We start from the raw sequence: 27520 nt of genomic DNA, 5'->3' as shown, positions 1-27520 counted from the left end.
AATGCATCTGGTGATCATGGTATGTGTGGGGTTAGGGTGTCAGTTAAATCATTTTGTAGTTTTATCATACCCCATAGAGTGGATAAAAAGTACCCATAGATGTTAAAAGTAGTGTACAATCTATGATTACTAGTTAAGACTAATTACTGTAATGCATTGCGCAAACAGAAAACAAAGGTAGATTTAGACAACTACCAAATAAGAGTAATGACCAAGATAACAAAGAGTCCAAAGTTGTTTCTGCCATGAGATTTAGCTTAAGATGTGTGCTCACTTCAGTGACAGCACACTAATGTTTTTATAATGAATATTTTTTTGGACACACCATTGGCCTAGACCCCTATACTTTCAACTAGAAAATTTGTTTAAACTTTGAAACTTTGTTTTTTGAGAATATGACCTTGACAACTGCTATTGCTAGCCGATTTTGTGGGATAACAGGTAGTCTATATCCACAACGTTCCACTTCCAGGATTGCTTCGGTGCCGCTGGAAATTCCACCGGATGTCCGTTACCTTCCTCTTTCTTTGTGTTGGTGTTCTAACCTCCGGTGGATTTCTGAGGACTATGGTTAACTGCTCCTCAGATCTCTGCAGGGTAAATCCAGACAGCTAGCTAGACTATCTGTCGAATCCGAGTTTTCTGTTGGACAACTAAAACAACTTTTGAACATACACACGCTCCACCAAAACAAGTTCCTTCCCGAGGCTATTTTGCAGAGCCAACGTCGCTCCATCCGGCGCTTAGCACCACCCAAGACGATGATGATGATGATTGTTTTAAAGAAATGCCAATAAACCATCTCCATTCTCCCATCGCAGAATGCTGTGCGGACTAGCCAGACCCTCCTCCGTAGCTCTGTGGAGGAAGGTCTGGCCAGACTAGGTAACAGGTAAAATTTTAAAAAGTCCCATTCAGCACTAGCACATTCACTGAGTAGTATTTCCCCCAATGTGCTGGAGCAGGTCATGGATTTTACTATATCAAAGTAAAAGGTCAAACAGTAGAAGTCCTATCCTGCTGTTTTGTCTTGTAAAAGGGAATCATACTGTTGAACTCTGACATACATCTTTTTCAGGATTAAATGAGATCCACTAACAGTACCTCTTGGTGAGGCCTCAGCAACTTCTCCCAGAAAGATGTCTTGAGCGAAAGTAGGTTTGTTGTCGTTCTGGTCAATTACTTTCACTATAATATCCATAGGGGCCTCAGCATTTCCTGAACCTTCTGCAACAGCATGTAATTGAACCTGCATACGACAAACACATTTGTATTTTTATACTGTACCTGCAAAAATACTCAATGGAGATGATTGGGTATGGATCATACAGAAAGATACATACTGATTCAAGTAATCCTGTTATTGACCAAAACGTGAATGTGTGTCACCATGTTCTCAGTTGAACTTGTGTGAGAGCCTTTGAACTTACATAAAGTCTTACATGTTTCTGAGAGCCAGATACTTTTATGTAATTTAACAATAATCCTGGCATCTGAACGTTTAATAAACTGAGGGGAATTTAAATATGACCAAGTTATGCAAGAAATTTAGTTATAGAATTATATGAATTCACATGCATGAGCCCGTTACCCTGATGTATGATGAGCACAAAAATGTGACAAAAAAATGAATTGAGCCATATGTTTTTGTAACATACAGAGCATGGAAGGGCAGCAGATAAATGGATTTTCTTGCAGGTGGGGTGTGAGAAGCTTCTTTGGAGTACAAAGTGTGTTAGAATGACTCCTGGCCTGATCCTGAAAAATTTAACAAAAGCACAAGTGTAGCACTAACATCAGAGAGGATGCTTACCATGTAGCTGTCTTTCCTCTCTCTGTCCAGTGGTTGTGTGAGATACAGAATACCATTGTTTCTGTCCATGGTGAAAAGGCCAACAGGAGGCTGATCAGCTCCTGGACCAGTGATGCTGTAGGAGATGTTCTTCACTCTATGTGCAGTAGAACGGACCTGGACAAAACACCACAGGCCTGAGTTATACCACTCTCAATCACTACGACAATAGTTATAATATTTTTTAAACATGTTTTACTACAGTAAGAATGCGATGCCAAAGTATTTGAGTTATACTGTTTTTACATTTTTGAGGTAGAGAAACCGGGAGTGACCTGGTTACAATATTTGACATGTTGTTATCAAAATCACAAGTCAATTATTTTTGTGATCTCTCTGGATAACAGCTCTGTTAATCATATCAGCCATGGTGAGAACAACTATGCTCTTTCATTATCTCAATTGAAAACATTTAGATTTCTCCTGATGACATGATGATAACAAGCAACTTAGTAAGACCAATAAAACAAGGTAATTAACTTTTTTGATAAAGTTAAACAGTTAAATAAGTTTAATGGTTTTATTTAGAGATGAGTTGGGAGAGATGTTGACAAGAAAATTGAAAGCTCTATTTGAATATACTGTAAATAAGAAATAAAAAAATAATAATTAATTTTGAGTGCTAAACGACAGTGGTCACAACTGAACCCACATGTGCAAAACTCTAACTACAGTGTGCACTACCAACAGTCACCTGAACTACACAGTTCACATCACCTGCAAAACTCATTCACAGCAACACATCTCTTCACAGACATCTCCAAACAGACTCAGGGCAGCCAAACACTCAGAACAATCCTCATCTAGATAACACACACTGTCACTCAGAACATACTGAGAGTAAAAACACTAGCATCAAACACCAATACAGAAAATACAAACTTTTCATCTTTGCAGTTTGAATAATTTAAGTGACTTCATATTAATCAATAGCTTCATTAAAGAAATTCTTCACGTGAATTTGTTTTTCTTCCAGTCATTACATAAACTATTACAGGCAATAGTTTATGTAATGACTGGAAGAAAAAAAAATTAAACTAAAGGTACGTAATAACAAAGAACAATGAATGTCCTGGCTTGCCATGCACCTGCATCATCTAAAAGTACAAATGACTGTGGTGTTTCCATTGCTTTCACCTCACAGTAAGTCCACAGTTTTACTACAGTAAAGGAAGTTTTTTTCACATTTTTTATAACTGTGTATGTAACCTCAGACATCTTACCTGGACATATTGGTATCTTTGCTCTTTTACCTGTTCACTGTTTCTCTCAAACGGTACAGTGTATAACTCTTTCAGTCTTATTTGGTGTTTCTTTAATTACAAATAAGGCTTTATGAACTTTACCTATATACTGTATATACACTGTTTTGACAGAAGTGTGTTAGCATTTAAACAAAGTCATGGGATAAGTGTGTAGAGTTTTGAAAACTGTGTTCAAGCAATGAAAAAGGAACTAGAGTTTGGTTCACATGAACTGCTGCTGTGCAGACTGTAGTTAGAGTTCTGCACGTGGCTCCAGCTGTTTAGCAATCAAAAAAAAAACTGTAATTTAAAATCTGAGCTCAATGGCTGCAGTAGAAACCAACATGGAGTCAACTTTTTCAGAAAAACATATTAAATACAGTTCAGTACCAACAAGTACGAGGGGCTTTATTTCCTCTTACCAGAGATACTTTTAGGGGGTAGGGTCCTCGGTCATTCTCAACGACAGAGAGGGGAGGGATAACCCATTCTCTCTTCCTCCTCCTCAGACCCTCACCCGACTTGGGAACTTCCAGAATGGGCACCTGTTGATCAGTTGCACTCTTAAAGAACATGCACATTTAATTACAGTTACAGTGCAACAGCCACTAGAAACTGGACTCTTATTGGCCTAAAACGCTGAATCAGGGAAATTACAATGACAATCCATATTTGATCATGAAGGCCAGAAATAGAAGCCCACACTTGGTCGGTGTAGGCTGATAGCCCACTGTTGGTAATATAGGTCTGTCTGTCTGTGTTAAAGGAGTGTAAACAGTTAACATTACTGTTTGTCAGCTTTATATGTCTTAAAGAGGGGCGACGGAAATCTAAGCAGACACATAAAGGCTGATTTTGCATGGAAAAGCAGTAGGGCTCTAAGCTCTCTCCATCTTTCAAATATATCTCCAATATTGACCCAGAGTTTGTTACGTCTCTGGTAAGGCAACTGTTAGAAACATGCCAAGGTTTTTTATCTATCTCCGTTGATCCTATTCGTTTGTTTGCTGCTTCCATGGCTGTACTACAGCTGTAGCGTGCTGGGTTTGTGTTTTTACAGGTATATCTGGCAACCCGGCCTGGCTGTCAAAATGGGCAGTTGATACCAACACACAGGCCATAACACAAATTTCAAAGGAGAAAATACTGGCTTAAGCATTGTTGTCAGAAAACATAGTATTCCAGCTTAGCATGTTTCCTTAATATCTGATGACACATTGTGGTCATTTTTTGGATTTAATACCGTAAATATATTACAAATTGCACCTTTAAAGAGGAACTATTGTATAGCATTTTCAGGTTCATAATTGTATTTTTGTGTTTGCACTAGAATATGTTTACATGCTTTAAAGCTTAAAAAAACACTTTATCTGTTTCCTACTGCCCCTGGCTGCTGCACCTGTATTCACCCTCTGTATGAGACACTCTGCTGGAGCTCCTGTCTCTTTAAACCCCCCTCCCGAGAAAGCCCAGTCTGCTCTGATTGGCCAGCGTGTTTCCTGGAATCTCCACCAGTGTTGCCAACTAAGCGGAGATTTAGAGACTTTTCAGACCCCCTTAGCGACTTTTTTTTCACAAAAGCGACTAGCGACAAATCTGGCGACTTCCTGTAGAAAACAGCAACTTTCTGTAGAAAAGACGCCAGTATTATCCGGGCGAGCACACAAGGTCTTTCTCTCTTGTGGCCGCCAAAACAGTCACCTCTCTCTTCTGTTCTGTGACTGAGGAGCAGGCCCTGAGCAAGAAGCTCAACCCATAGTTGCTCCAGAGGCATTCGACCTGTAGTATATAGCATGTATAGCAATTGTAAGTTTCTTTAGATAAAAACGTCAGCTAAATGACATGTAATGTAATAAGGAGAAAGACACTGCTGAGCTGGCCTGGCCCTGGGCAAGCCAATCTACCTAAGTAATAATTATAATTTAATATAAATTCCAGTAGTGAGTTTGGGATTATTTGGCTAAAGATTTCTATTTCTTTTTATTTACCTTGCTGACACAACCACTAAGCTTTATGCAAATGATTGCGTAATGGCGTCACAAATACGCAAATGAGCATATGACGTCATCTAGCTACTTTTAGTAACTTTTGGAGCTAGTGCTAGCTACTTTAATTGGAAAAGAGTTGGCAATACTGATCTCCGCTGCGATCCAGTTTTGTTTCACTAGTAGCAGCTGGAGCTACTGCAGCGGAGTATATAGCAGGACATTGTACCGTGAAAAATCATAAATAATAGGCTTCATAAACAAATGCTACACAACCGGACATGTCCCAGCAGTAATGTGACCCGGAATTGGGGAGAAATGTCCAGCATTGGCCACGTATCTGGCGTTCGCATGCAGCTAATTAATAGTTAGCAGTAGGCTAAAGTTAGATTGTAATGGAACGAAGCAGCACTTTGTTGCAACAATGTTTACACTGCAGTAGCTGAAAAAAAAATCCAGTCCTGCTTACCTGGAGCAGATGACCAATCATATAAGGGTTAGTGATAGATCTGCTGTGCCTCGTTATGGTTGCTAAGCTATGATTGGAGAACTTCTCTTCTGGAGAGTGTTTAGCCAATAGTGAATTTCCAGTCAAAAGTATGTTGTACTTACCGACGGCTGAGTAGAGGCCGGAGCATTGTCGTTGCGATCTGTGACAGTTAGGATTACTTTTGCTTCTCCAGTCAATCCATCTCCCGCCATGTCTGCTGCTTGTACCACCAGAGTATACATGGGGTATTTCTGTTAGAGAAGACACACAAGAAGTTTAACTCATCAACTGGAAGGCTTAAACATGTTGTGGTCATTTGCGGTGGAAGAGCTCAGTGAAAAGGTTGGGTATCGATTGGATTTTAATGATTTTTGATTGTGATTCTTTAATGGGCGGAGTGAAAACAGATCACATGCTTAATTTACAGATTTTTTTTTAAACCTTTACAAATTTCATATTCACTTCATACACTTTATGGAACCTATTAATACATGTTTTTTTTTTCATTCACTGTACTGCAATCTGCTGAAACAACACAGGGTCCATCATACTGTACATTGGGCCATATACAATCAGCCAGTTGCCCCAAAAAACAACATTTCATTCAAATCATTTTACAGACGTGGCTTCACGAGCAACGTTACTACGTCTGCTCTTATCTCTGAGACTTTCCACCACTCTACCAGTGTCTCTCAGCACACCGCACAGAGACGGACACAGTACACTAATGAAAACGGAAGTTTTATCTTTTTCATTTCAATAGGGTGAAAGCATGCAAAAACAAGTGCAATTTGTTTTAGAAATCTCACCTCTCTGTCTAGCCCACTGGCATTGACTCTGATGACTCCCGTGACTGGGTTGATGACAAACAGGAAGTCACTGGGCAACATTGGCTCCTGGCTCATAAGACGGTAGCGGATATCTGAGTTGTCTGTGTCAGGCTGGTCAATATCTGTGGCCACAACCTTAATCACCTCAAAACCTGGAGAGATGGAAGTCAGAAGGGAAGACTAAGAACAGACTTCTCAAAGTATTCAGAGCACTCCATAAGAGAGGGGATTTACAAAATAAAGCTGGGCCATACAGGACTAACAGTATGTTAGTTTTATTTCCAACCTAACAATGCATCTGGTGATCATGGTATGTGTAGGGTTAGGGTGTCAGTTAAATCATTTTGTAGTTTTGTCATACCCCACCTTAGATGTTAAAAGTAGAGTACAATCTATGATTGCTTATTAAGGCTAACTACTTTAATGCATTGCGCGCAAACAGAAAACAAAGGTAGATTTAGACAACTACCATATACGAGTAATGTCCTAGATAACAAAGAGTCAAAAGTTGTTTCTGCCATCAGATTTAGCTTAAAATGTGTGCTCACTTCAGTGGCAGCACACTAATGTTTATATAATTAATATTTTTTGGACACACCATTGGCCTAGACCCTTATACTTTCAACTAGAAAATTTGTTTAAACTTTGAAACTACATTATTTTGTGGGATAACAGGTAGTCTATATCCACAAGATTCCTCCAGTGCCGCTGGAAATTCCACCGGATGTCCGTTACCTTCCTCTTTCTTTGTGTTGGCGTTCTAACCTCCTCGGTGGATTTCTGAGGACTATGGTTAACTGCTCCTCAGATCTCTGCAGGGTAAATCCAGACAGCTAGCTAGACTATCTGTCGAATCCGAGTTTTCTGTTGGACAACTAAAACAACTTTTGAACATACACACGCTCCACCAAAACAAGTTCCTTCCCGAGGCTATTTTGCAGAGCCAACGTCGCTCCATCCGGCGCTTAGCACCACCCAAGACGATGATGATGATGATTGTTTTAAAGAAATGCCAATAAACCATCTCCATTCTCCCATCGCGAGAATGCTGTGGCGGGACTAGCCAGACCCTCCTCCGTCAGCTCTGTGGAGGAAGGTCTGGCCAGACTAGGTAACAGGTAAAATTTTAAAAAGTCCCATTCAGCACTAGCACATTCACTGAGTAGTATTTCCCCAATGTGCTGGAGCAGGTCATGGATTTTACTATATCAAAGTAAAAGGTCAAACAGTAGAAGTCCTATCCTGCTGTTTTGTCTTGTAAAAGGGAATCATACTGTTGAACTCTGACATACATCTTTTTCAGGATTAAATGAGATCCACTAACAGTACCTCTTGGTGAGGCCTCAGCAACTTCTCCCAGAAAGATGTCTTGAGCGAAAGTAGGTTTGTTGTCGTTCTGGTCAATTACTTTCACTATAATATCCATAGGGGCCTCAGCATTTCCTGAACCTTCTGCAACAGCATGTAATTGAACCTGCATACGACAAACACATTTGTATTTTTATACTGTACCTGCAAAAATACTCAATGGAGATGATTGGGTATGGATCATACAGAAAGATACATACTGATTCAAGTAATCCTGTTATTGACCAAAACGTGAATGTGTGTCACCATGTTCTCAGTTGAACTTGTGTGAGAGCCTTTGAACTTACATAAAGTCTTACATGTTTCTGAGAGCCAGATACTTTTATGTAATTTAACAATAATCCTGGCATCTGAACGTTTAATAAACTGAGGGGAATTTAAATATGACCAAGTTATGCAAGAAATTTAGTTATAGAATTATATGAATTCAAATGCACCCCCCCTTCCCCAGATGTATGATGAGCACAAAATATGTGACAAAAAATGAATTGAGCCATATGTTTTTGTAACATACAGAGCATGGAAGGGCAGCAGATAAATGGATTTTCTTGCAGGTGGGGTGTGAGAAGCTTCTTTGGAGTACAAAGTGTGTTAGAATGACTCCTGGCCTGATCCTGAAAAAATTTAACAAAAGCACAAGTGTAGCACTAACATCAGAGAGGATGCTTACCATGTAGCTGCTTCTTTCCTCTCTGTCCAGTGGTTGTGTGAGATACAGAATACCATTGTTTCTGTCCATGGTGAAAAGGCCAACAGGAGGCTGATCAGCTCCTGGACCAGTGATGCTGTAGGAGATGTTCTTCACTCTATGTGCAGTAGAACGGACCTGGACAAAACACCACAGGCCTGAGTTATACCACTCTCAATCACTACGACAATAGTTATAATATTTTTTAAACATGTTTTACTACAGTAAGAATGCGATGCCAAAGTATTTGAGTTATACTGTTTTTACATTTTTGAGGTAGAGAAACCGGGAGTGACCTGGTTACAATATTTGACATGTTGTTATCAAAATCACAAGTCAATTATTTTTGTGATCTCTCTGGATAACAGCTCTGTTAATCATATCAGCCATGGTGAGAACAACTATGCTCTTTCATTATCTCAATTGAAAACATTTAGATTTCTCCTGATGACATGATGATAACAAGCAACTTAGTAAGACCAATAAAACAAGGTAATTAACTTTTTTGATAAAGTTAAACAGTTAAATAAGTTTAATGGTTTTATTTAGAGATGAGTTGGGAGAGATGTTGACAAGAAAATTGAAAGCTCTATTTGAATATACTGTAAATAAGAAATAAAAAAATAATAATTAATTTTGAGTGCTAAACGACAGTGGTCACAACTGAACCCACATGTGCAAAACTCTAACTACAGTGTGCACTACCAACAGTCACCTGAACTACACAGTTCACATCACCTGCAAAACTCATTCACAGCAACACATCTCTTAACAAACAACTCATCGCAGCCAAACACTCAGAACAATCCTCATCTAGATAACACACACTGTCACTCAGAACATACTGAGAGTAAAAACACTAGCATCAAACACCAATACAGAAAATACAAACTTTTCATCTTTGCAGTTTGAATAATTTAAGTGACTTCATATTAATCAATAGCTTCATTAAAGAAATTCTTCACGTGAATTTGTTTTTCTTCCAGTCATTACATAAACTATTACAGGCAATAGTTTATGTAATGACTGGAAGAAAAAAAAATTAAACTAAAGGTACGTAATAACAAAGAACAATGAATGTCCTGGCTTGCCATGCACCTGCATCATCTAAAAGTACAAATGACTGTGGTGTTTCCATTGCTTTCACCTCACAGTAAGTCCACAGTTTTACTACAGTAAAGGAAGTTTTTTTCAACATTTTTATAACTGTGTATGTAACCTCAGACATCTTACCTGGACATATTGGTATCTTTGCTCTTTTACCTGTTCACTGTTTCTCTCAAACGGTACAGTGTATAACTCTTTCAGTCTTATTTGGTGTTTCTTTAATTACAAATAAGGCTTTATGAACTTTACCTATATACTGTATATACACTGTTTTGACAGAAGTGTGTTAGCATTTAAACAAAGTCATGGGATAAGTGTGTAGAGTTTTGAAAACTGTGTTCAAGCAATGAAAAAGGAACTAGAGTTTGGTTCACATGAACTGCTGCTGTGCAGACTGTAGTTAGAGTTCTGCACGTGGCTCCAGCTGTTTAGCAATCAAAAAAAAAACTGTAATTTAAAATCTGAGCTCAATGGCTGCAGTAGAAACCAACATGGAGTCAACTTTTTCAGAAAAACATATTAAATACAGTTCAGTACCAACAAGTACGAGGGGCTTTATTTCCTCTTACCAGAGATACTTTTAGGGGGTAGGGTCCTCGGTCATTCTCAACGACAGAGAGGGGAGGGATAACCCATTCTCTCTTCCTCCTCCTCAGACCCTCACCCGACTTGGGAACTTCCAGAATGGGCACCTGTTGATCAGTTGCACTCTTAAAGAACATGCACATTTAATTACAGTTACAGTGCAACAGCCACTAGAAACTGGACTCTTATTGGCCTAAAACGCTGAATCAGGGAAATTACAATGACAATCCATATTTGATCATGAAGGCCAGAAATAGAAGCCCACACTTGGTCGGTGTAGGCTGATAGCCCACTGTTGGTAATATAGGTCTGTCTGTCTGTGTTAAAAGGGAGTGTAAACAGTTAACATTACTGTTTGTCAGCTTTATATGTCTTAAAGAGGCGTGAAATCTAAGCAGACACATAAAGGCTGATTTTGCATGGAAAAGCAGTAGGGCTCTAAGCTCTCTCCATCTTTCAAATATATCTCCAATATTGACCCAGAGTTTGTTACGTCTCTGGTAAGGCAACTGTTAGAAACATGCCAAGGTTTTTTATCTATCTCCGTTGATCCTATTCGTTTGTTTGCTGCTTCCATGGCTGTACTACAGCTGTAGCGTGCTGGGTTTGTGTTTTTACAGGTATATCTGGCAACCCGGCCTGGCTGTCAAAATGGGCAGTTGATACCAACACACAGGCCATAACACAAATTTCAAAGGAGAAAATACTGGCTTAAGCATTGTTGTCAGAAAACATAGTATTCCAGCTTAGCATGTTTCCTTAATATCTGATGACACATTGTGGTCATTTTTTGGATTTAATACCGTAAATATATTACAAATTGCACCTTTAAAGAGGAACTATTGTATAGCATTTTCAGGTTCATAATTGTATTTTTGTGTTTGCACTAGAATATGTTTACATGCTTTAAAGCTTAAAAAAACACTTTATCTGTTTCCTACTGCCCCTGGCTGCTCGCCCTGTATTCACCCTCTGTATGAGACACTCTGCTGGAGCTCCTGTCTCTTTAAACCCCCCTCCCGAGAAAGCCCAGTCTGCTCTGATTGGCCAGCGTGTTTCCTGGAATCTCCACCAGTGTTGCCAACTAAGCGGAGATTTAGAGACTTTTCAGACCCCCTTAGCGACTTTTTTTTCACAAAAGCGACTAGCGACAAATCTGGCGACTTCCTGTAGAAAACAGCAACTTTCTGTAGAAAAGACGCCAGTATTATCCGGGCGAGCACACAAGGTCTTTCTCTCTTGTGGCCGCCAAAACAGTCACCTCTCTCTTCTGTTCTGTGACTGAGGAGCAGGCCCTGAGCAAGAAGCTCAACCCATAGTTGCTCCAGAGGCATTCGACCTGTAGTATATAGCATGTATAGCAATTGTAAGTTTCTTTAGATAAAAACGTCAGCTAAATGACATGTAATGTAATAAGGAGAAAGACACTGCTGAGCTGGCCTGGCCCTGGGCAAGCCAATCTACCTAAGTAATAATTATAATTTAATATAAATTCCAGTAGTGAGTTTGGGATTATTTGGCTAAAGATTTCTATTTCTTTTTATTTACCTTGCTGACACAACCACTAAGCTTTATGCAAATGATTGCGTAATGGCGTCACAAATACGCAAATGAGCATATGACGTCATCTAGCTACTTTTAGTAACTTTTGGAGCTAGTGCTAGCTACTTTAATTGGAAAAGAGTTGGCAATACTGATCTCCGCTGCGATCCAGTTTTGTTTCACTAGTAGCAGCTGGAGCTACTGCAGCGGAGTATATAGCAGGACATTGTACCGTGAAAAATCATAAATAATAGGCTTCATAAACAAATGCTACACAACGGACATGTCCCAGCAGTAATGTGACCGAAGTGGGGAGAAATGTCCAGCATTGGCCACGTATCTGGCGTTCGCATGCAGCTAATTAATAGTTAGCAGTAGGCTAAAGTTAGATTGTAATGGAACGAAGCAGCACTTTGTTGCAACAATGTTTACACTGCAGTAGCTGAAAAAAAAATCCAGTCCTGCTTACCTGGAGCAGATGACCAATCATATAAGGGTTAGTGATAGATCTGCTGTGCCTCGTTATGGTTGCTAAGCTATGATTGGAGAACTTCTCTTCTGGAGAGTGTTTAGCCAATAGTGAATTTCCAGTCAAAAGTATGTTGTACTTACCGGCCGCGAGTAGAGGCCGGAGCATTGTCGTTGCGATCTGTGACAATTAGGATTACTTTTGCTTCTCCAGTCAATCCATCTCCCGCCATGTCTGCTGCTTGTACCACCAGAGTATACATGGGGTATTTCTGTTAGAGAAGACACACAAGAAGTTTAACTCATCAACTGGAAGGCTTAAACATGTTGTGGTCATTTGCGGTGGAAGAGCTCAGTGAAAAGGTTGGGTATCGATTGGATTTTAATGATTTTTGATTGTGATTCTTTAATGGGCGGAGTGAAAACAGATCACATGCTTAATTTACAGATTTTTTTTTAAACCTTTACAAATTTCATATTCACTTCATACACTTTATGGAACCTATTAATACATGTTTTTTTTTTCATTCACTGTACTGCAATCTGCTGAAACAACACAGGGTCCATCATACTGTACATTGGGCCATATACAATCAGCCAGTTGCCCCAAAAAACAACATTTCATTCAAATCATTTTACAGACGTGGCTTCACGAGCAACGTTACTACGTCTGCTCTTATCTCTGAGACTTTCCACCACTCTACCAGTGTCTCTCAGCACACCGCACAGAGACGGACACAGTACACTAATGAAAACGGAAGTTTTATCTTTTTCATTTCAATAGGGTGAAAGCATGCAAAAACAAGTGCAATTTGTTTTAGAAATCTCACCTCTCTGTCTAGCCCACTGGCATTGACTCTGATGACTCCCGTGACTGGGTTGATGACAAACAGGAAGTCACTGGGCAACATTGGCTCCTGGCTCATAAGACGGTAGCGGATATCTGAGTTGTCTGTGTCAGGCTGGTCAATATCTGTGGCCACAACCTTAATCACCTCAAAACCTGGAGAGATGGAAGTCAGAAGGGAAGACTAAGAACAGACTTCTCAAAGTATTCAGAGCACTCCATAAGAGAGGGGATTTACAAAATAAAGCTGGGCCATACAGGACTAACAGTATGTTAGTTTTATTTCCAACCTAACAATGCATCTGGTGATCATGGTATGTGTAGGGTTAGGGTGTCAGTTAAATCATTTTGTAGTTTTGTCATACCCCACCTTAGATGTTAAAAGTAGAGTACAATCTATGATTGCTTATTAAGGCTAACTACTTTAATGCATTGCGCAAACAGAAAACAAAGGTAGATTTAGACAACTACCATATACGAGTAATGTCCAAGATAACAAAGAGTCAAAAGTTTTTTCTGCCATCAGATTTAGCTTAAAATGTGTGCTCACTTCAGTGGCAGCACACTAATGTTTATATAATTAATATTTTTTTGGACACACCATTGGCCTAGACCCCTATACTTTCAACTAGAAAATTTGTTTAAACTTTGAAACTACATTATTTTGTGGGATAACAGGTAGTCTATATCCACAAGATTCCTCCAGTGCCGCTGGAAATTCCACCGGATGTCCGTTACCTTCCTCTTTCTTTGTGTTGGCGTTCTAACCTCCGGTGGATTTGTGAGGACTATGGTTAACTGCTCCTCAGATCTCTGCAGGGTAAATCCAGACAGCTAGCTAGACTATCTGTCCAATCCGAGTTTTCTGTTGCATAACTAAAACAACTTTTGAACATACACACGTTCCACCAAAACAAGTTCCTTCCCGAGGCTATTTTGCAGAGCCACCGTCGCTCCATCCGGCGCTTAACACCGCCCAAGACGATTATGATTATTTTAAAGAAATGCCAATAAACCACAAAACTTTTTCTCCCATCGCAGAATGCTGTGTGGACTAGCCAGACCCTCCTTCGCAGCGCTATGTAGGAAGTTCTGCCAGTGCCAGACTAGGTAACAAAAAAAGTCCCATTGAGCCCTAGCACATCCACTGAGTAGTATTTCCCCCAATGTGCTGGAGCAGGTCTTGGATTTTACTACTGTATATCAAAGTGAAAGGTCAAACAGTAAAAGTCCTATCCTTCTGATTTGTCTTGTAAAAGGGAAACATACTGTAGAACTCTGACATACATCTTTTTCAGGATTAAATGAGATCCACTAACAGTACCTGTTGGTGAGGCCTCAGGAACTTCTCCCAGAAAGATGTCTTGAGCGAAAGTAGGTTTGTTGTCGTTCTGGTCAATTACTTTCACTATAATATCCATAGGGGCCTCAGCATTTCCTGAACCTTCTGCTACTGCATGTGCTTGAAACTGCATATGACAAACACATTTGTATTTTAATACTGTACTTGCAAGAGATGATGGAGATGATTGGGCATGGATTATACAGAAAGATACATACTGATTCAAGTAATCCTGTTATTGACCAAAACGTGAATGTGTGTCACCATGTTCTCAGTTGAGCCTTTGAACTTTTTTTCTGAGAGCCAGATATTTTTATGTAATTTAACAATAATCCTGGCATCTGAACGTTGAATAAACTGAGGAAAATATAAATATGAAGGAGTAATGCAAGAAATTTAGTTATAGAATTATATGAATTCACAGGCATGAGCCTGTTACCCTCATGTATGATGAGCACAAAAATGTGACATAAAAATGCATTTAGCCATTATTTAGCAAATATTTTTTTTGCAAGTTTTTGTAACATACAGAGCATGGAAGGGCAGCAGAGAAATGGATTTTCTTGCAGGTGGGGCGTGAGAAGCTTCTTTGGATATTTGCCTTTTAGGTGAGAATATTACATTTTTGATTTTTTTGTTGTTGATTGAATTAAAGTTAACCATGTTTGGTACCAAGAGTATACATTTTGGGTAAAGTTTAGCTTTAAAGACGCGCTGGAAACTAATATTTAAAACTAATGAATTCTGAAGGCAAAGGAAGTACAAAATGTATTAGGATAACTCCCTGCGTCATCCTGAAAATTTAACAAAAGCATATTTGTAGCACTAACATCAGAGAGGATGCTTACCATGTAGCTGTCTTTCTCCTCTCTGTCCAGTGGTTGATTGAGATACAGAATACCATTGTTTCTGTCCATGGTGAAAAGGCCAACAGGAGGCTGATCAGCTGCTGGACCAGTGATGCTGTAGGAGATGTTCTTCACTTTATCTTCATTAGAACGGATCTGGACAAAACACCACAGGCCTGAGTTATACCAATTTTACCAACCAGTTTTTACATTTTTTAGGTAGAGAAACTGGGAGTGGCCTGGTTACAATATTCTTCATGCTGTTATCAAGATCACAAGTCAATTGTTTTTGTGATCTCTCTGGATAACAGCTCTGTTAATCATATCATATAGTCATATCAGCCATGGTGAGAACAACTATGCTCTTTCATTATCACAATTGAAAACATTTTCATTTCTCCTGATGACAGGATGAAAACACTTGTCATTAAAAAGCAACTTAGTAAGACCAAGAAAACAAGGTAATTCACAAAAGTTAATGGTTAAATAAGTGTAATGGTTTCATTTAGGGAGGAGTTGGGAGAGATGCAGGCAAGAACATTGAAAGCTATATTTGAATGTACAGTAAATAAGAAATTAAAATAAATAAATAAATAAATACATGTACAGGTAATACATACCCAAAATAATAGTTTTTTTTTTTTTTTCGAGTGCTAAACGACATTGGTCACAACTGAACCCACATGTGCAAAACTCTAACTACAATCTGCATTACCAAAAGTCACCTGAGCTAAACAGTTGACACCACCTGAGAGTAAGAGTAAAAACACTAGCATTGAACACCAATACAGAAATTACAAACTTTCCATCTTTACAGTTTGAGTAATTTACAGTAAGTGACTTCACACTAATCGATAGCTTCTTTAAAGAAAAGAGTGAAATTCTTTCACGGAACATTTTTATTTTATAACATACCAGTTTTTGTAGGAAACAAAAATGAATAAAAATCTGTTTGCTTCAATAGATATATCATTTTATTTACCTGTAGTTGTTTATGTAATGACTGGAAAAACATTTTTAAAACTAAAGGTACGTAATAACAAAGAACATTGAATGTCCTGGCTTGCCATGCGCCTGCATCATCTATGAATACAAATGACCGAATGTGTTTCCATTGCTTCCACCTCCATTACTTTGTGAAAAACACATTTTGTATAACTGTGTATGTAACCTCAGACATCTTGGTATTGTACCTGGACATAATGGTATCTTTGCTCTTTTAGCTGTTCACTGTCAAAACAGTGAATACTGTCAAAACAGTGAATAGGTACAGTGTATAACTGTTTCATTCTTATTTGGTGTTTCTTTAATTCCAAATAAAGCTGCATGAGCTTTCCCTATATGCTGTATATACACTATGTGTTCACTAACAAGTATAAAACAAGAGACCATTGCAATCAGCAGTGTTTGAAATGCACCAGACTGAAGTCCATTCTGTTTTGAGAGTGTGGTTAACAGTTTTGACAGCAGTGTGTTAGCATTTAAACAAAGTGCTGTAGATCGACAGTGTTGGGCAGGTTGTGGTTAAAGTCATGGGATAAGTGTGTAGAGTTTTGAAAACTGTGTTCAAGCAATGAAAAAGGAACTAGAGTTTGATCCACATGAACTGCTGCTGTGCAGACTGGAGTAAGAGTTTTGCACACGTGGCTCCAGTTGTGCCCACTGTTGTCTAGCAATCGAAAAAAACTGTAATTTAAAATCCGAGCTCAATGACTGCAGTAGAAACCAACATGGAGTCATCTTTTTCAGAAACAAATATTAAATACAGTTCAGTACCAATGAGTACGAGGGGCTTTATTTCCTCTTACTTGAGATAGTTTTAGAGGGTAGGGTCCTCGGTCATTCTCAACAACAGAGATGGGAGGGATAACCCATTCTCTCTTCCTCCTCCTCAGCCCCTCACCCTCAAAAGCAGAGACCTACGAGAGGAAAACAGCCTTTTAATCCCTAATAATCCAGATGTACAGAAAATGTGCAGGCTACAAGAAAACGTTTTCAGTCTGATTATGAGGAAACTGAATACACACTAGTGTAATTCACAACGGAGGTAGATGAACTAAAAAGACACAATGAGTCATAGGGTCCATTCAGGATGGGCAACTAACACATATTTGCATTATTAATTTATCTCTCAATTAATATTTTTCGACTGATCATTTAGTTTGGTCTCAAAAAAGTCAAAAAACATTGAAACATGAATCAATTGAATCAATTATCAAAAGTGTTGCTCTCTGTCTATTAACTATTAAAACCCTGAAACAGGGTTCTAAAAAACAATGCTGTAAAAACTATAATTCGCACATGTAAAAAACTTTCTCAAAATGTTAACATAATGGTAAAACCCACTGGTCTTTCTCACTGTAACCCTGTTGAAATGTATTCATTAATATAAGATATACAAGTTTGAATAAATAATTTTATAGTTTAATAAATATAATTTAAGGTTAAAAAGTTAAGATTTATTGACCAGCAATGAAGTTATTATTTGCTCAAAGAGAGAAATGCATATTGGGTAATGTTCATGTTTTACTGAATACAGCATTTAAAATGTTAAATATTTGTTGTGTAATAATGTCTGTGAAATGCTTTTAAAATGCCTGTAAGAATAGGAAGAGTTACACAAATGTTTTGTGAATTTATTTTATTTGTGAAAGTTTTGTGAATGAGCCAATCACATTTGAGTTCAAAGTGTAACGAGGAAGTGGAGGGGAGAAACCATAGACATTATATGGACCGACAGATCCCGTTGCACTGGATGGAGACCAGTGAAGGCTATTAGAAGCAATTTTCCGGTGAGCGCTGACCATTACCGTGCGTTGAAGTTTAAAATGTGAACCCTAACATGGTTCCAATTGGCCAAGCCCACTTCGAGAAATCAGTACATCATTGTAGGCGTGGCCTCAGGAGTGGCTCTAGATGGTATCCTTAAAATTGTTGATGAGATATAAACATTTTGTACTTGTAGTGCCCCCTATGGGCCAATCTTCACCAAATTTGATAAAGAGCCTCAGAGGATCATGCCAAACAAGATTCTTAAGGTTTCTGTTGATAGCATTTAATTTGGCCAAGATATGCAAAAGTTAGTGTTTTCGTAGTTAGCTACAGAAATTTGTTTGTACATTATTTCCGCATTTCTGAAAAAAATAAAATAAATCAAAATTCTTTTGTTATGTTTTTGTCAGCTCCGTTCATGCAGATCGGACGCACAGCCTAGGAGGACTTCGAAAAAGTAGGTTTACGATAAATCGCAATTTAACTGTTATAAAAGTCTAAGCGGAAATGGGCGTGGCCTATATCAGGAGATTCAGTTCCATTCAGTGATGCTTGGATATCATTTTTAAATGTGCGATGTATGGGAGTTATAGTGCAAAACACGTTTTCTTCTGCTATAGCACCACCTGGTGGCAGACATATGTGATTTTTTTATGTCCCAGGTCCTTGCAGGGTTCTGGTCCAGTCTTGAAAATTGCACAGCCCCACTGTAGGAGCCAAATATGTTGTTTCAAGTGTTCAGACTTTGGGTGTGGTTTCTTGTATGTACATTGGGTGTCACTGTGGTATTACCTGGGGCGAGGTTATAAAGGTGAGCTCCAAATTGTAGCTGGCAGGTGTTTGGCCCGGAAAGGGCAAATGGTTTTTGACCGCTAACGCTGTGACACCGAATGCTGTGATGCTGGAGTGCATTGGCGCCAAAGCCTTTGTTCTAAGGTTGTCTAATTGTTTATGGATTTATCGCTGATTTCATGCTGCACGATTTACCAAATAAATATATTGTTATTCTGCAATGCAACATCGTCAGAAGATTCTTGAACGCTACACAGCATGTTAACATCAGCGCGTCAGCCAGGTCACTCCGGGTTAAAACCACCTCAGTAGTTACGGTATCAGACCGAACAACTTTACACCCACCATGCACAGTTTAGGCTGTACTGACACTTTTATCGACGGAAAAATAAAATGAACTGCGATTACAATAGGGTTCCCAGCACCACTGGTACCCCCTCGGGCTTGGACCCCTAAAAAGGCATTTTCATCTGCCTTGTGTGTTGACACATGACAAAGGGCCATAGCTAAATAAATCAATACATAAATAAATGTATAATTATTTAATGAAATGTCTAAATGTGTATATATTTATTTACAATCCTTTATACTTTTATATTTCTATTATACATTTACACTTTTATTTATACTGTTATACTTTAACTTAAACTTTAAGAACATTCTTTATTAATTTATAAAAATTCATAAAAAATTAAACTTGTATTCTTTTATTTATACTTTCATTTATCCATAGCGTAACTTGCTGCAGGATACAAAATATATCTGTCAACTTCAGTCATCAAAAGTCAGGGGGCGGGTTAAAGCTTGTAATTGGTTAATGAACGTGTTACAGACCCAGCAGGCTAAATTAATTTTGTTTATGAATGTATATCTTGTAGGTGTTAATGCACTTTCGTAGTTAATATGAGGTAACTATGGAAACTATGGTTTGACAAATGCATTAATTTGTGTCGCATTTCTATTTTATTTAAATTTTATTTAGGAAGCCAGCCACTACTGTTTAGTTTCAGGAGTTCTAAACTATTGGGTAACACTTTATTTGAAGGGGTGGGCGTAAGACTGACATGACACCGTCATTATGATGACATGACACCTGTCGTGAACATGAAGGAGTCATTTTAAGAATTCATGACTGTTGTCATAAAGTGTCATTTGGTAAATTATGACCCTTTTAATGCAAAGTTAGCATTGTCCTTGATGTCTTTCTAACAACAACTTGACATTAACCTAGACATCATAACTTGTCATAAATATGTCATGACAAGCCCAATTATCAAACTTTACTAAACTATTTAGCTTTATGTGTTAACATTACATTAAACTGTCATTAAGAGGTTGTTTTTTACATTGGCTGTCGTGAGAGCATTATAATTGTGTCATGAAAATTTTTCATTGTCATGACATATTTATGGTTATGTTATCTAGGTTAATGTCAAGTTGTCATTACAATGACATCGACAGGTTATGTTTTCTAGTTTAATGTCAAGTTGTCATAACAGAGATTGTTGGGTTACACTTTACTTGAAGGTATCTACATAATCATGTTCATGAAGGTGTCATGTCACTCTTATGTAGATACCTTCAAGTAAAGTGTTAACGATTGTTGTCTTCGCTAAAGTCAAGTTGTCATGACAAAGACATGTCAGACAATGCTAACTTTGCATTAAAAGTGTCATAAAAAAACACTCAAATGACTCCTTCATGTTCATGACAGATTTCATGTCATAATAATGACAGTGTCATGTCAGTCTTATGAACACCCCTTTCAAATAAAGTGTTACCAAATATTGAATGGCCACTAGTCAGGTGGAACAGATTGGAGCTAAGATCCCAGGTTAGGCGCCAGGGAAAGTGTTTCAGGAACAGGGGACATATCTGTGTGTCCACTGTTTTTGCTGGTTATGTTGATTTGATCCAGAAAGTGAACCAAATATGCATTGTGTTTCTGTTATCATTTTGAGCAATCCCACATCCCAATATTAAATAAATAATGCTGTGCACACTCATTGTCTATTAAGTCAACCATGAAGAAACATTTATATGCTGTTGCACGGCGCTGTCATTACCATTTTTCTGGGGAAATAATGATATTGCAGTCCATAATCCATTTAAGAGTGATGATCCGCAGCCGATGTTCATCTATTTTGTTTGCTAAAGAAATCAGGGCTCCAGACTGCGACCAAATGGCATTTTGCAAGTAGTTGTAAAAACTACTCGCATGTAGCTTTTACAAAGTTGCTCACACATGTGTGACCTGCAAATGTGACGATATTTTTTTGAATTCATGTTGAAAACGAGGAGGGATAAACGGAGGGTCTGTGAGTGATTAGTCAACTCTATGGGAAATGTCATCTACAATCGTAGTTTCTCGTTTTCGTGGCTTCACACCGAGGTAAGTCAACCATGACGAAACATTTACATGCTGTTGCACGGCACTGTTGTTACCATGTTTCCGTGAAAATCATGATGTTGCAATCCATAATCCATTTATGAATGGAGATCCCCAGCCGAAGTTCATCCATTCTGTTTGCTAAAGACATTACAACGTACATTGGTGAGGAAAATGCTGCGTAGTGATAGTCAATAAGGAGAGCCTAACGTGAGCACTCCTCCCCCCACATTGTACATGGTCTCAACCCCATCTGCAAGAACTTTCGGTCAACGGAGCAGGGTTGGTAGCCCTTGTCCCTTAAAGGAACAACTGCTGAAGGAAGGGCAATCATTTTTCTTCAGGATCTTTCGATTGAATAAAGATCTATTATTGCACCATCCGTTCTCCCTGAAGATTCTTTGATTTGACAAATCAACCAAGAAAATCCACAACAGTGTTTTGAGTGTCCTGAGCTGCTCCCTCTCTGGCTCGCTCATTACTCAATCTTTCCCACACTGGCTGGTAGATACTTAGTTAGATACTCCCTTTTCCGTGGGATTTTAATCAGATATGATAGCAATTGATTGCAATTTCAGTGTTACCAAATAAAAGAGAAAGGGAGGGTTAGCCTGTATGAGGCAATAATATAGTACACTGACAGTAATGATGCTTTGTTTACATTTCTGAATGTGCTTTTGCTAAGCACCATTATTTAAAATGTGACTGTGAACTAAAATAAAACTGCAGTTTCTGTATTTATTTTTTTACTCACCTGTAAAATGGCGAGTAAAATGCCCACAACCGCGAGCCCAGTGGTCCCCATCTGTCTCTAAATAATAAAAACAATAAAAGGAAACCAAAAAACTGAACTGCCAAATGAACTATAAGTATATTCCTTTGCAAAGTTTCGTCGTGGCTTCTTTGTCTTCTCTCCTGAAGGTGAGAGAGATGGATACCCGCAGTTTCTGTTACTTCCTATTCCTAAAGTGGGTAACAGATGTACAACAGAGCAACAGCGTTCTTATTAACCAGCAATGAGCTGTATCTGAGCTAAGTGATCAGCATTCTACAACTTTAAACTCTGCTCTCTCTCTTTCTCTCTCTCTCTCTCTTACACACACACACACACACACACACACACACACACACACACAGACAAAGACACGCCAACCCGGTCTCACGCCAGGTCGTGTAATAGTCACGTTATTTTGATTCATAATTTCGTGTACAGGTTACGATTTTTACGTTTTTTTCGTGTATATGCAACGACTTTTGAACGTGTACAGGTCACGCTTTTCGAACCTGCTCTGGGGGACGCGACCTACGGGGAAATGAGGCGCCACACGCCGGCCAAAACAACGGCACGGGCCGCCACTCGCGATCGGGGAAATGCAGCGCCACACGCCGGCCAAAACAACGGCACGGGCCGCCACTCGCGATCGGGGAAACGAGGCGCCACACGCGGGCCAAAACAACGTACGGGCCGCCACTCGCGATCGGGGAAACGAGGCGCCACACGCCGGCCAAAACAACGGCACGGGCCGCCACTCGCGGGCCGCCACTCGCGGGACACGGGAAATGAAACGCCACAATAACGAGACGGTTGGGGTTAGGAAAAAAAAAGAACGGGGTAAGGAACCGTCACACGCGGGACAAAGGTACTGCCACACGCGGGGCGCGATCCCCGGTTTCCGGGGTGAAAATCCTGTGTTTTCTGACCCATCCACCACCCGACCCCGACCAACCTCCCTACGCGGACTTTCGCCTTATCAACTACTCGCTACTCGCTTTCGTTATGGAATCACGAAATATGCTTCCCATTAAAATGCATTGCTTTCAATTTCGTAATCGCCACACAAAAAAAACGGCATTTACGTAACCTGTCCACGACTTAATAGATTAAAATAACGTGACTATATAACGACCTGGCATGAGACTGGGCTGAGACACGCATACATTGTGTAAAGTTTTTTCTGATATTGACCACATATTTTCATATTTAATGACATAAGAATCTGATTTTAAACTACCCTGTGGGAATTAAGATTCCAAGAATGGTTGTTTATCAAGAATGACCAAAGAATATGGACTGCTGGCATTAGTTTGAAACCTTTTGAAAGTGGCAGTAAAAGTTTCAGGTTCCCCATTTTCATGAAACTAAATGTGATCCTTATTCAAAATAGTGCGACAGGGCCAGGTCTCCAGACTAACCTTTTTTTTCCAATAGGAGCACTGTGGCCCCTAACTTAAAATTGTATGGGCACAGACAACTTCACAGTGCACAAGTTTAAATTGACTTGCAACGCAATTTTCCCCATATTATAATAGATAAATGCTTTAGTAATTGTTGTGAATAATGTTACATTCCATTCTGTAAGAAGTTTGAAGAAAGTTGTTCATATGTTTCATTTGTATCCTAGAGTGCAACACTGTTTTCCTATCTATTCAATTCAATTCAATTTTATTTATAGTATCAAATCATAACACAAGTTATCTTGAGACACTTTACAGATAGAGTAGGTCTAGACTACACTCTATAATTTACAAATTCCCAACAATTACAGCAATTCGCTCAAGAGCAAGCAGTGCGACAGTGGCAAGGAAAAACTCCCTCTTGGGAAGAAACCTCGGACAGACCCAGGCTCTTGGTAGGCGGTGTCTGACGGTGCCGGTTGGGGATGTGATGAACAGTGGCAATAATAGTCACATTAATAATGGAACAGTGACTTCAAATGGTAGTCGTAGTAGTTCATGTATACAGGGCGCAGGGCGCACACAGAGTATGGGTGGAGGGAGCAAAAAAAGCACCCCCCCCCCCCCCCCCCCCCCCCCCCCGCCCCCCCCCCCCCCCCCCCCCCCCGGAATCTTGATGCGTTTTAACGGAAATACGCAAAAAAAATGGGTGAAAAAATAATAGACTCGGGAGTAAACTCCCCAGAAGCTAGGATTAATAACAAGCATTCCTGGGACGGGATGCACACAAATGGTAATAGAAAGGGAGAGGAGAGAGCAGCTCAGTGTGTCAAAGGAAAGAAGTCCCCCGGCAGTCTAAAACTATAACAGCGTAACTAAGAGAGACAGGTCAAAAGGAGAGGTAGCCTGTTCGGGCTTGGAACTCTCCCCTGCCGGATCGGGCTGTGCTGGCCTGCCTCCCTCTACTTTTGTTATATTATTAATCTGACGACTATGAAGAGAAGCAGGTGGGCCGAGTTAGGCGGACGCTGCAACTCCTCACTCCCTAACTATAAGCTTTATCAAATAGGAGAGTTTTAAGTTAATTCTTAAATGTGGTGACAGTTTCTGCCTCCTGAACCCAGATTGGGAGCTGGTTCAATAGGAGAGGAGCCTGATAACTGAAGGCTCTGGCTCCCATTCTGCTTTAGAGACTCTAGGTACCACAAGTAACTCTGCATTCTGGGAGCGCAGTGCTCTAGTGGGACAATAAGGTATTAGGATCTCTTCTAGATATGATGGTGCTTGACCATTTAGAGCTTTGTAGGTCAGGAGAAGGATTTTAAATTCAATCCTGGATTTTACAGGAAGCCAATGCAGAGAAGCTAATACAGGAGAAATATGATCTCTTTTCTTAGTTCTTGTGAGAACACGCGCTGCAGCATTCTGGATCAGCTGGAGAGTCTTAAGAGACTTATTTGAGCAACCTGACAGTAAGGAATTACAATAGTCCAGCCTGGAAGTAACGAATGCATGGACTAGTTTTTCAGCGTCGTTTTGAGACAGGATATTCCTAATTTTGGCAATGTTACAAAGATGAAAGAAGGCTGTTCTTGAGGTTTGTTTTAGATGGGCGTTAAAGGATATATCCTGATCAAAAATAACCCCTAGATTTCTGACAGTAGTGCTGGAGGCCAGGGCAATACCATCCAGAGCAGCTACGTCTTTAGATAATGAGGTTCGGAGGTGTTTAGGGCCCAGCACAATTCAATTCAATTCAATTCAATTTTATTTATAGTATCAAATCATAACATAAGTTATCTCGAGACACTTTACAGATAGAGTAGGTCTAGACCACACTCTATAATTTACAAAGCCCCAACAATTCCAACAATTCCAGTAATTCCCTCAAGAGCAAGCAGTGCGACAGTGGCGAGGAAAAACTCCCTCTTGGGAAGAAACCTCGGACAGACCCAGGCTCTTGGTAGGCGGTGTCTGACGAGCGGTTGGGGGTGTGATGAACAGTGGCGATAGTAGTCACATTAATAATGGAACAGTGACTGGATGTAGGGGAAGCTGCAGGGTTCAGCAGGACGCAGCATGACATTGCAGGGCATCGCTGAGCTCAGTAGGGAGTGCAGCAGGACCACGGCGACAGCTGCAAACAAGGTCTTGGTGCCAACGTTCTCCAAGGAAATACGCTGGGGAAAAAAGCATAAGGACCCGGGGAGTAAACTCCCCAGAAGCTAGGATTAGTAACAAGCATTACTGGGACGGGCTGCACACAAATAGTAATAGTAATAGTAACAGTAATAGAAACAGTAATAGAAAGGGAGAGAGCAGCTCAGTGTGTCAAAGGAAGGAAGTCCCCCGGCAGTCTAGGACTATAACAGCGTAACTATAACAGGTAACTAAGAGAGACAGGTCATAAGGAGAGGTAGCTTTTTCGGGGCTTAGAACTCTCCCCTGTGCGGATCTGGCTTGGCTGGCCTGCCTCCCTCTACTTTGTTATGTATTATTAATCTAACAATTATGAAGAGAAGCAGTTGGGCCAGTTAGGTGAACACTGCAACTCCTCACCCCCTAACTATAAGCTTTATCAAATAGGAGAGTTTTAAGTTCATTCTTGAATGAGGTGACAGTTTCTGCCCCCGAACCCAGATCGGGAGCTGGTTCCATAGGAGAGGAGCCTGATAACTGAAGGCTCTGGCTCCCATTCTACTTTTAGAGACTCTAGGTACCACCAGTAACTCTGCTTCTTGGGAGCGCAGTGCTCTAGTAGGACAATAGGGTATTAGGAGCTCTTCTAGATATGATGGTGCTAGACCATTTAGAGCTTTGTAGGTCAAGAGAAGGACTTTAAACTCAATCCTGGATTCAACAGGAAGCCAATGCAGAGAAGCTAATACAGGAGAAATATGATCTCTTTTCTTAGTTCTTGTGAGAACGCGCTGCAGCATTCTGGATCAGCTGGAGAGTCTTAAGAGACTTATTTGAGCAACCTGACAGTAGGGAATTACAATAGTCCAGCCTGGAAGTAACAAATGCATGGACTAGTTTTTCAGCGTCGTTGAGTTGACACAGGATATTCCTAATTTTGGCAATGTTACGAAGATGAAAAAAGGCTGTTCTTGAGGTTTGTTTTAGATTGGCATTAAAGGATATATCCTGATCAAAGATAACTCCTAAATTTCTAACAGTGGTGCTGGAGGCCAGGGCAACACCATCCAGAGTAGCTATATCTCTAGATAATGAAGTTCGGAGGTGTTTAGGGCCCAGCACAATAACTTCAGTTTTGTTAGGGTTTAACATCAGAAAATTATAGGTCATCCAGGATTTTATATCCTTAATGCACTCTTGAAATTTTGCTAGCTGACTGGTTTCGTCTGGTTTGATTGACAAGTATAATTGGGTGTCATCCGCATAACAGTGAAAGTTAATTGAGTGTTTTCTAATAATATTGCCTAGAGGAAGCATATATAAGGAGAATAGAATTGGTCCAAGCACTGAGCCTTGAGGAACCCCATGGCTAACTTTAGCGTACTTGGAGGATTTATCATTAACATTCACAAATTGAGATCGATCAGAGAAATAGGACCTAAACCAACTCAGAGCAATTCCTTTAATGCCAACCAAGTGTTCCAATCTCTGTAACAGGATTGAATGGTCAATTGTGTGAAATGCAGCACTAACATCTAGTAAAACAAGAATGGAGACAAGACCTTTGTCTGCAGCAGTTAAAAGGTCGTTAGTAATTTTCACCAGTGCCGTCTCTGTGCTATGATTCTTTCTAAATCCTGATTGAAAGTCATCAAATAAACTGTTGCTATGTAGAAAATCACATAACTGATTAGCAACCACCTTCTCAAGGATCTTGGATAGAAAAGGAAGGTTAGATATAGGTTCCAGGGTGGGTTTTTTCAGAAGAGGTTTTATCACAGCTACTTTAAATGACTGTGGTACATAACCTGTTAATAGAGACATATTTATCATATCTAGTAATGAGGTGTTAACCACAGGTAATGCTTCTTTGAGTAGTCTCGTTGGGATGGGGTCCAAGAGACAGGTAGATTGCTTAGCTGAGGATATCTTTAACAATAATTGTTGAAGATCTATAGGATAAAAGCAGTCTAAGTATATGTCGAGACTAGTCTTTATTTCTAACGACTCTGCGTTTAAAGGTGAACCGTTAGAAGTTGAGTGTAAAAGGTGATGAA

At 39.6% G+C, this 27520-nt stretch overlaps 1 protein-coding gene across 2 annotated transcripts in view; it reads right to left on the bottom strand.

Annotated features, from left to right (window-relative positions):
- The window catches only part of LOC120545790 (B-cadherin-like), a 33570-nt gene extending 11392 nt beyond the window's left edge, over positions 1–22178 (bottom strand). Inside the window, exons 1-9 of one of the 2 annotated variants that reach the window (XM_039780379.1) lie at positions 21904–22178; positions 17005–17115; positions 15197–15352; positions 7731–7875; positions 6381–6553; positions 5694–5822; positions 3519–3641; positions 1814–1969; positions 1105–1249 (exon numbers count right to left, since the gene is read on the bottom strand). In XM_039780379.1, coding sequence (XP_039636313.1) covers positions 1105–1249; positions 1814–1969; positions 3519–3641; positions 5694–5822; positions 6381–6553; positions 7731–7875; positions 15197–15352; positions 17005–17115; positions 21904–21954 — 1189 coding nt within the window. In that variant the 5' untranslated portion in view covers positions 21955–22178. The remainder of the gene's footprint in view (positions 1–1104; positions 1250–1813; positions 1970–3518; positions 3642–5693; positions 5823–6380; positions 6554–7730; positions 7876–15196; positions 15353–17004; positions 17116–21903) is intronic. The other variant, XM_039780388.1, reaches the window with a different exon arrangement.
- Between the last annotated feature and the right edge of the window lie 5342 nt (positions 22179–27520).

Source organism: Perca fluviatilis, chromosome 2 (genome assembly GCF_010015445.1).
Source record: "Perca fluviatilis chromosome 2, GENO_Pfluv_1.0, whole genome shotgun sequence".
In the NCBI taxonomy this organism is placed as follows: Eukaryota; Metazoa; Chordata; class Actinopteri; order Perciformes; family Percidae; genus Perca; species Perca fluviatilis.
The sequence above is the reverse complement of the archived record's forward strand: the minus strand, read 5'-3'. Positions and strand labels throughout refer to the sequence as shown.